Raw genomic sequence first — 10,245 nt, 5'->3', positions numbered from 1 at the left:
AGACACATTTTTGGATCAATGCCTCGAACATTTCATGCATAATTCATTAAGACATATTTTACATTTTGCTATTTTCATTTCTTTACATTCGCATTAACTAACAGAAGAATATCTCTTCAAAAAGGGAACAAATACTGGATATACCACCTCAAGCATTGGACACACCCCATCCACATAACACCCACTCAAAAAAGAAAAAAGATGGAAGTAAAAATCGCTCATCGCTCAGCTCGAAGAAAACAAGCTAAGGCTGCAAAGAGAGTTAGAAGATAAGATAAACCAGAATAATCAAAGTACTCTGAATATGATTATTAAGAGCCAAGAGTCCTTGGTCGATCAGATTGTTTCCAAGTTAGCTGGCTTACATCAGACAAGTGTGTATGGGGCAGGTTCATCGGAAGAGGTAACTATGCCACCTACCCCGCAAATGGTTATTTCACCTGAAATCTTACCAGGACTTCAATGGGACTCATCTGCTACAAAAGTGAAGGCCTCGTCTACTGTAAGGATACAGACTTCTGTATCTAACCCTGAGAATAATTTGAGTGATTACCATATACCAGATTTGGACGAAGAGGACAAGGAAAAGAAGATGGAGGAGAAAATCAAGCAATTGGAGTACCAAATGAAGGTAGTTAAAGGAAACCATGACTACTATAGAGTCAATGCAGCGGAAATTAGTCTAGTCCTAGACTTGGTTCTTCCTCCGAAATTTAAGTCCCCAAAATTCAAAAAGTTTGACGGGAATAGTTGCCCATCGGCTCACATCACCATATTCTATCGAAAGATGACAGGATACGTAGGAAACAACTAACTTCTGATCCATTTCTTCCAGGAGAGTCTCTCGGGTTCAGCCATCCGATGGTATAATCAGCTAAGTCGATCCCATATCAATACTTGGAATGATTTAGCCAAGTCATTTTTGGAACAAAACAAACACGTCAATCACATGAGGCCAAATCGAGTTATGCTACAAAGCATGGAGAAAAAGCATAACGAAAGTTTCAGACAATACACACAAAAATGGAGAGATTCAGATGTGCAAGTTCATCCACCCTTGGACGAGAAAGAAACTCGAAAGATCTTTATGAAAATATTGAAGGCTTCTTACTTCGGGCACCTAGTTGTAATCACACCCGGTAATTTTTCGGACCTAGTCATGGCCGGGGAGATGGTAGAAACGACCATAAAGCCAGACAATTGAGGAAGGGGAGGCAAGCAAGAAATCTCCTATTAAGAAGAGGGATGGAGAGATTAACAACTTTAATAGCTGCAACACTAATAAAGGTGTTACAATCTCCAGCCCAAAATCAACTGCAGCCGTCAGGTACTTATAGACAAGATTCCAGAGAGCCTAAGAAGGGAAGGGAAAGGGAACATTTCAGCCATATTCCCATGACCTACAAAGAACTTTATCAACAACTTTTTGACACCCACATAGTGTCACCATACCCGGTGGAACCCATGAAGCCCTCATACCCCAGGTGGTATGATGAGAATGCCCATTGGGAATATCATGGCGGTGTCCCAAGGCACACTATTGAGAACTGTTATGCATTCAAGAGAATTTTGCATAAGATGTGTAACAATAATTGGATCGAATTCAACAACTCGAGGACAACCAAGTGAGGAGGAAGATTATTTCATCATTTGCAACATTTTGTTTGAATTTGTTTTTCATCTTTTCTCAAGTTTTTTTGTAAGAACATTTAAATGAATTTATGCTACTTTAAATATGGTGAGTAATGTATTAAATTTGCAGACTTGGAATTCTTTGAATATTAGCTGAATTAAAAACTCCGTAAATGATTCAAAGTTACAGATCTTTGATAAAGTGACATAATTAAAAGCCGATAAAACAAAGGACTTTGACCTTACCCCATAAGATATGCTCGAACACGCACCATTCTCTTACAAGAACTGATATAGCCTTCTCCTCTCATAAGAGAAAGAACAAAAGGCTTGGTATTTAGGTAAGTATATGAGTAGACAACATGGGGCGTCTTTTGCATATAACATTATTATACTTTTGTTTAAGATGTTCAATGATGATCATGATCTTTACAGATGGAATAGTCAAGTAGGTGAATTTCATTCAGGTATGTTACTTGGAAATTGACTCTAAAGATGAGATTTCTTGACTTTCAACAACACCTAGACTATAACAGGCTCTTTTTGACAAACTTAAGAAATTGGATCCGTATACCCAGGTTATAATATTATATGTATACAATAAAGCTCGAGTTGTCCCTCCAGAGCAATTGGTTAAACGCCTCGGCTTTATGGATAAGATTCAGCTAGCCTGATAAAGGTGATTATAATATATATACAATAAAGCTTGACCTATCCCTCTAGAGCAATTGGTTAAACACCCCGACTTTATGGATAAAATTCAGCTAGCCTGATAAAGGTAATTATAATATTGAGTTGTCCCTCTAGAGTAATTGGTTAAATACCCCGACTTTATGGATTCAGCTAGCCAGACAATGGCAAATTAAATCAAATTTATCTAAATAAGGAGTTTCAATAAAGATATACTAAGGGAGTTAAGGAATACCTGTTATAGTCAATTTCACACGAGCACTCAGGAATTTCATCTTTAGACCGATATTTCGACACTGCCTTTGTTAGAGGAGCCTACGAAGCTTGAACAAATGGAAGATTTCAGAGAACCGAAATAGAAGGTCTAGTAATTGATTATGCTAGTTGTGTTATTTTGTCCGCGTCCGATTAAAATGCCAAGCCGAGAAAGATGGGCATGTTGCGATGTTCGAAAAAAGAAATGACATTTTGGTGGCCGAAACCTTAGAAATTAGGAAGCCAACATGAATCCAGCTCATCAATTTGGATATTTGTCAAAGAGCTATAACTCTAAAAGTAGTAAAGAGCTACTGATTCTTTTGATTTTCTGTGATCTCATGTTTATGATTTGATTCGATTGTGAGCCTGATTTAAGAGGCAATGTTTTACAAAATTCTTATATTCTCATATCCTTTTTCCCTCCTAAAATAAAAGAAATGAGAAAAACATTTTCAAACAAGACAGTCTCAAATGTGAAAAGTCCTGGAAGCTGTTGAGGCTCATTTTGCCTCTATTAAAGAAAGAATAAACAATGCCAAATTTTGAGTATTTCACATTCTTGAAAGAAATCAGTTCGAGTGATTAGACAGAACTTGTAACACTCCCTTGTGACATTGTCAGCAACCCGAGAAGAAAATAAGGCATGATCGATTCCAAGGACCAGATCGGCATACAAAGAACGAGACTCCATCCAGGAGATAAAACAGAACTAATTCTTGTTGCATGCATCTTAGACATACTTAAGAGCATCACATTTATCATTTTTTGCATACATATTTTTTGCAGCTTTTAGAGTCAAGTTTCGACTTCAAGACGAAAGATACTCTATTCAAAAGAACCTTTAAATATCAATGGTGGTTGATTAACTCAGCAGAGAAAAGCTACACCTCAACCAACTTGACATATTAAAAGATCTTATAATCAACTTCAGACGGGTTCGAGAGCCCAGTTCAGAACGGATCCAATTCAACTTAACTCAACGACGAGTGGCTAGTTTCCAATTAACGTTATCAAACCAGATTTCAACTCCACGATGGATTATATCCGGCTGACAGAATTTACCACTTGGCTTTCCCGTGAAGGGGAGTCATCCAAAGAATTATGATCGGTTTAGACCCGCGAAGGGAGGCCATCATTCATTTAGAGGAAATTTACACCACAACTTAAGCCGAGAAAAATTGTGTGTCAACAAACAACTCTCCAGTTTCATTCAAAGTCAATTTCAACTTCACAACGAAAGATATTAAATTCGAAAGCAATTTAATTTTGGATTTCAACTTCACAACGAAGGACATCCTATTTAAAGCTCAACTTCACAGCGAATGAGCCATCCACGATTTCAATCTCACGACGAAGGATATCGTGCCCAAGTGGACTGACTTAGTTTCACAGCAAATGAGTCATTTGTAACAATAGAGGGTTATCTCCCAGTCTATTACAGTATAACTCAAGGCGAGAAGGGCTATCTGTCAACAAAACCTTCGAGTTCGGTTACATTCAGCTCAAGGACCTATCAAATTTACAGTATAACTCAAGGCGAGAAGGGCTATTTTTCAATAAAACCTTCGAGTTCGATTATATTCAGCTCAATAACCTATCAAATTTACAGCATAACTCAAGGAAAGAAGGGTTATCTGTCAACCAAAACCTTCGAGTTCGATTACATTCAGCTCAAGGACCTATTAAATTTACAATATAACTCAAGGCGAGAAAGGCTATCTGTCAACCAAAACCTTCGAGTTCGATTACATTCAGCTCAAAGGCATATCAAATTTACAGCATAACTCAAGGCGAGAAGGGCTATCTGTTAACAAAAACTGTCGAGTTCAATTTCATTTAGCTCGATGACATATCAACCGCATGGTAGCAGCAAGGAACTACTTTCCAGTTGAAGTTTAAAACGAGGTATTTAAGTCAAGAGGAAGATCTGGAGCAATCTCTCATCTTAGTACAACATAACTCAGGGCGAGAATGGTTATCTGTCAACAAAGACTTTTGAGTTCGATTTTATTTAGCTCGAGGGCATATCAACCACATGGTAGTGTCGAGAAACTACTTTCCAGTCGAATTTTCAAACCAAGGTCTTTAATCTGAGAAAAAGATCGAAGTTGACTACAATTTGACAACAAGAAACCACATTCCGATTCAAATTCCGAACTACAACTTCAATTTCATATCATTTCGAGACGAATTCGACTTCACGACAGAGGAGTCATCCACAACTCAATTTAACAGGGAGTTATTCCTAATTGCAATATCAGAGTCAATTTCAACTCTACAAAGAAGGATATTAGACTCAGAGACCCCTTCATACCGAACAAAAATTTGTGTCCTTTTATCTTTGTCCTATTTTTCGATCCATGATTAAAGACAAATAGGGGCAACTCTAGACACTAATTTTCGTCTGAATTTTTTAATTTAATTTAATTTAATTTATATATATATATATATTAATATAGTATAATTTTTAAAAATATTTTTAAAAATTATAATATATAATTTTTTAGAAAACAGTTTTTGAAAACATATAATATATTGTTTACAAATCGGTTTTTAAAAATATATATTATATAGCATTGAAAATGATTTTTGAAAAAATATATATATTATATAGTTTTCAAATGATTTTTAAAAATATATATATAATATACAATTTTTGAAAACATTTTGAAAATATATATAATATATAGTGTTTGAAAATATTTTAAAAAAATATATATAATATATAGCTTTTGAAAACATTTTAGAAACTTATATAATATATAGTTTTGAAATCATTTTGAAAACTTATATAATATATAGTTTTAAAACATTTTTGAAAACATATATAATATATAGTTTTAAAACATTTTTGAAAACTATATAATATATAGTTTTCAAAACATTTAAAATATATATATATAATATATAGTTTTAAAATATTTTTGAAAATATATATATTATATAGTTTTTGGAAATATTATATATATATGTAATATATTATTATTATTCGTTTTTATTATTTTTGTTTTTTTATTATTTTATTAACGTTTTTCTTTTTTATTATTTTTTAGATCCAATGAGGGTCCAAGACAAGGCCTACTTGACCCAGCAGGCCAAGGACGGGTAAAGCCCAACAATCTGAGCCCAACTGTCTGACCTAACAGTGGCTAGGGTTACCTTCTTAGCAGAGGCGCCGCATGTGAGAGGCTTGAGGGGCACGTAAGGACCACGCACTAGTCAAAGCACGGGAAAAGGCCGGTCGATCAACTAACAACCCACAACTCCGAGATCATCGAGACCCAAATGGCCCCTTCGAAGGCTATAAAAGGGAGTCTCGTCAGAGAATCAAGAAGAACACAACAACATAACCAAGATTGGGGAACAACAACATCGAACCACGGTTAAAACACAAATCAGAGAACCATAAACAACCAAACACGAGAACAGACAACAACAAATATACCCAAAAAAAACAATAGCCAAGAACAAACCACCAAAAATCGAACCACATCACAAGCATACAAAGAAAGCAATCATCGAAAAAATCAAGGATTAACATTGATGTTGGCTCAGGAAAAGAAACAACCACCAGAAGTCGAACCATTCGTCGGGAAAGGTAAAAACTGAGAAAGTAAATCCTAGATCTACGTCGATTTGTAGGGATTTTAGGGATTTGGGTTGTGGTTTCGATTTCTTGGGGTTGAGGGCTTTCGAAAGAGGTGAGATGGTTTTTTCGGTCGCCGCTCGTGACGGTCTGGGCGACGGTTTGCCACCGACGGGTGGCCGGAGGTCAGTCGACTTAGGAAGGAAATGATAGGATTTAAGAGAAGGGTTTTTTTTTTTTAAGAAATGAGATTAAAATGATTTTTTTTGGTTTAGAGGTATATATAGTCGAGGGAACTTGTTGTAATTAGCTAATAGTTAAATTATTTTTGCAGTCCCTATATTTTTGAAGTGTAATTCATTTTGGTCACCTATTTCAATTTTGCCTCTAAATTGTTAATTTATTTAATTTAATCCCTGTTTATATTTTTTATATTTTACAAATTAACCCCCTAATTTTATTTTTTTTCTCTTGTAGTTAACTTTTAGCATTAATTTCAGTCCATAAATTCCAATTTAATTCAATTTGATCCCTTTTTATTTATTTATGTTTCGGTTTTTTTTGTTAATATTTATTTTCTTAACATTTTTCTATGTTTATTTTTTTATTTCAAAATTTGACCCTTTTTATTTTTTATTTTATTTTTATTTTTTCTTTTTACTCAATTTTATTTATCAATTTTATTTATTTTATTATTATTATTATATTAATATTTTTTCTTTTTTCATATTTTTCATATTTTATTTTTTACATCTAACAATATTCTTGACTTTTTAGGGGATTTTTAATCAATCGAAGGTAATTAATATGAATAAATTTCAATTTTAATTTCAAATTTTCGCAATTAAGACAACCGACAAATTAATTGGTATCGAAAGGGCAGTACAAGGGTGCTAATCCTTTTCTGACTATAACTGACTCCTGAACTCGACATATTTATGGTAAAACACAGATTAGGTAAGATGGTGTCCGATCAGCCTAAATATTTTTTAAAATGATCAGTGGTGGTTCTAACACTTTTATTTCAAGTCGAAGCCCAATTTCGGGCCCACCCGATAGATGACTGCGACACTTGAATTTGAAATTTTTTTGAGTCGAGTTGATTTTTTGAGTTTATGTTTAAATTTAATTATAAATATTTATAATATTATAATATTATTTGATTTCAATTTAAGTGACTTTCTATAACCATATATACAATACAAATATATTTCTTCATAGTTTTTTATATATGATATACATATATCATACAAAGTCCAAAGACTCGAGTAAAACTTAAAAAAATCCACTAATTATTAAAATTTTCAAGTTATTCGAGTTGTATTTTACAACTGGATTTGAATTTGAAATTTTTCCAACTTGAGTTTATGATATTGCAACTCAAACTCAATTCGAGTCAACTTTTTTCAAGTCAAATTGAGCCGAAAATTTTGGTTTTTGAATCGAGTTGAGTTTTGCTCAACCCTAAAGGTTTTTATCTCTAGAGGTCTCGGATTCGAGCACCAATGATTATTATATGAACTTTCATTATCAAATGATTGAATTTTTAGAAGAGATATTGTCACTTATAATCACCCTAGATTAATAAAAAAAAATGTAAATAGGGGTAGTTACGGTTGATTCGAGTCAAATTTTTAGTCTTTTGATTTAATTTTTTTATCCGTACTCAACTTGAGTTGGGTTTAGAATGATTTCGTCCGATTCAAAATTTGATATGATTTTTAGGTGAAATATCGCATTCACACTAGATTCGACTTGACCGACACAAATATATATATCAGATCATATCAAATTTTTTCAATCTAAACCAATTCCAATTCCTTTAAAAATATCGGATACGATCTAATCCGAAATAAAAAACAATTAATCAAACGAGTTAAGCTCAAACCTGTCGGGCTCGGGACAAATACCCATCCCTAGATTCAGTAGTCGGACCAGTTTGCCAAGGCCCAAGCGGCCATCTCAATAGGGATGATGGGGGTGCCCTGCCATTGTTAGGAGTTATTCTTGAAGCGATCGTGATTATGTTTGTGCTGAGCTTATGATATGCTTTGTTATATTCACTACTTACATGCCCCATTTAATGTTGTGTCGGTGGCTTGATGTTCATTTTCACGAAGAACTAAGTGTATTGTATTTTTTTCATCTCTTGATGGATTCTTCCTTGTTCACTATACTCATTTTTGTTGACAGTGCTTAGTTTTACTTGGTGTAGAAATTCTTGCAACAATATTTTAGGTGGCCCCAAATGTCCATCTATGGTTTCTACTTAAAGTAGCCATCTAATGACAGTTTTTGTCCTGCAAATAGTACTAAGGAAGGTAGACACAGGATCATAGCTGATCCCCTTGATTGAATTTGGTCTCTTGCTTGATTAATGCTTCTCTCGTTTCAAGGTTTATGTAGTAGTTTTAATTGCCTAGGAGTTGCATATACAGTTTGACATCCTCTGCTGACGGATTCATTAGTGTTTAAACATTATGTGGATAATTGTGATGATTCTAAAGGTGTGGATCAATCTTGTTGCATCTATACAAATTTTTGGTTGCACGTGATGACCTACATGACCTAACACCTTGTATGGACAATTAATTATGCTAGATTTTCCTTTATGGACATGAAAGTGTTTAATCCTCTTGTATTATGATTGTTAAATGAAATCCTTCCCATTAAAAATGAAGTGTCGCTTCCCTTTATAGGTATATGAAGTTACTGATTATTTGGATGAGCATCCAGGAGGTGATGATGTAGTGCTTGCTGCAATAGGTGATACTCTCATGCGTCCTGACTCTGATAATTCTTTTATTTAACTTTCCGCCCAAGAGTGTCCGGATTATGAAATTATGAATCCTCTAATGACATGTTATCTATAATTTTACTTGAAGGGAAGGATGCAACGGATGAGTTTGAAGATGCTGGACACAGCAAAAGTGCAAAGGAGCTCATGCAGAACTTTTGCATTGGCGAGCTTGACACGTCTGCCCCAGTCATCCCAGAACTTGAAATTTCCTCCAAGAAGGAAACCAAAAATTACTCTGGTAATCTCATGGACTTAACAAAGCAATATTGGGCTGTTTCTGTGGCAATCGTCGGTTTCTCCGTGGTGGTTGGTCTCTTATTCCTGCGAAGAAAGTAAATGAATTTGGTTTTTTCCGTATTGGCTACTGAAAGGGAATACTTCCCCAAATTTTGAATAATTAGATGGATAATGAATTAGAACATTTAGCCATTGGTAATTTTGAAATCTGAAGGTAGGGTTTCTTCATTCATCACCTTCCTTAGAATACATGCATGACAGGATTGGAAAACAGGGAAAATACTTGTATTAATACAAGGGGGAGGACTTATTGGCACTTTTGTCTGTTTTGAATCAGTTAAATGAGCTTGAGGAGATATAGCAATGGTGATTTTGTGAGTATATGACCCTGAATAATAAAGTACTAGTTCATTTCCTTATGATTAGTTGGCATCAAAAGGAAAGTCACTGGCAAACTCGAATTTATCTTCCTAGAAATATAGCAATGGGGGAAAAAGAGATTCCTTTTAATCTTTGGAACATAATTGATTGGATTTTTGTTGAGCACCCAACTCAATGCCTTATTTTTCTTATAAAGCTTAAAAGTAGTTTAAAATCTTATCTTCTAAGAATATGCCATTTTTTGGAAGCAGTTCAATAATGCGTTTGTTATGAACAGTTTATTGTACTACACTCCTTTAGCTGAAGAGATCTTCCACTAAACATTTACTCACTTTCTCTCCTGCAATAGGAACTTAAAGCTACAGCTTTTGCTTGAATGTCATCTCTAAGAAATGTAATCAGAAAGCACTTTTCATTTGAAGTGTTGATTTTTATTTGCCATCCTGCTTTAGAACAGATGTATGTAACTTTGATCCATGCAAAATGGAAATTGTCAGTCTGTCACATTTTCATCATCCATGTCTATGAAGATCCGAACTTATATTACTTTTCCCTTTCTTTACAAAATAGAGTCCAAATTTCCTCAAATATAAAATAAAAGGAAAACCAGAATAAAAGATAAAAGAAACATGATCGAATTGAGGATGAGGATGAGGATGAA

The 10,245-nt window shown here is 34.3% G+C and overlaps 1 protein-coding gene across 1 annotated transcript; it reads left to right on the top strand.

Annotated features, from left to right (window-relative positions):
• Positions 1-304: 304 nt before the first annotated feature.
• LOC120178960 (cytochrome b5-like) lies at positions 305-9,431 on the top strand. Its single transcript, XM_039184709.1, has 3 exons — positions 305-520; positions 8,866-8,932; positions 9,052-9,431. Exons 1-3 carry the CDS (start codon positions 305-307, stop codon positions 9,300-9,302), a joined length of 534 nt encoding a protein of 177 aa, XP_039040640.1. The 3' UTR covers positions 9,303-9,431.
• The last annotated feature ends 814 nt before the right edge of the window (positions 9,432-10,245 follow it).

The sequence above is a fragment of the Hibiscus syriacus genome, unplaced genomic scaffold (genome assembly GCF_006381635.1).
Source record: "Hibiscus syriacus cultivar Baekdansim isolate YM2019G1 unplaced genomic scaffold, ASM638163v2 tig00112383_pilon, whole genome shotgun sequence".
In the NCBI taxonomy this organism is placed as follows: domain Eukaryota; kingdom Viridiplantae; phylum Streptophyta; class Magnoliopsida; order Malvales; family Malvaceae; genus Hibiscus; species Hibiscus syriacus.
Note: the sequence above shows the minus strand (reverse complement) of the source record. Positions and strands in the feature narration are given on the sequence as shown.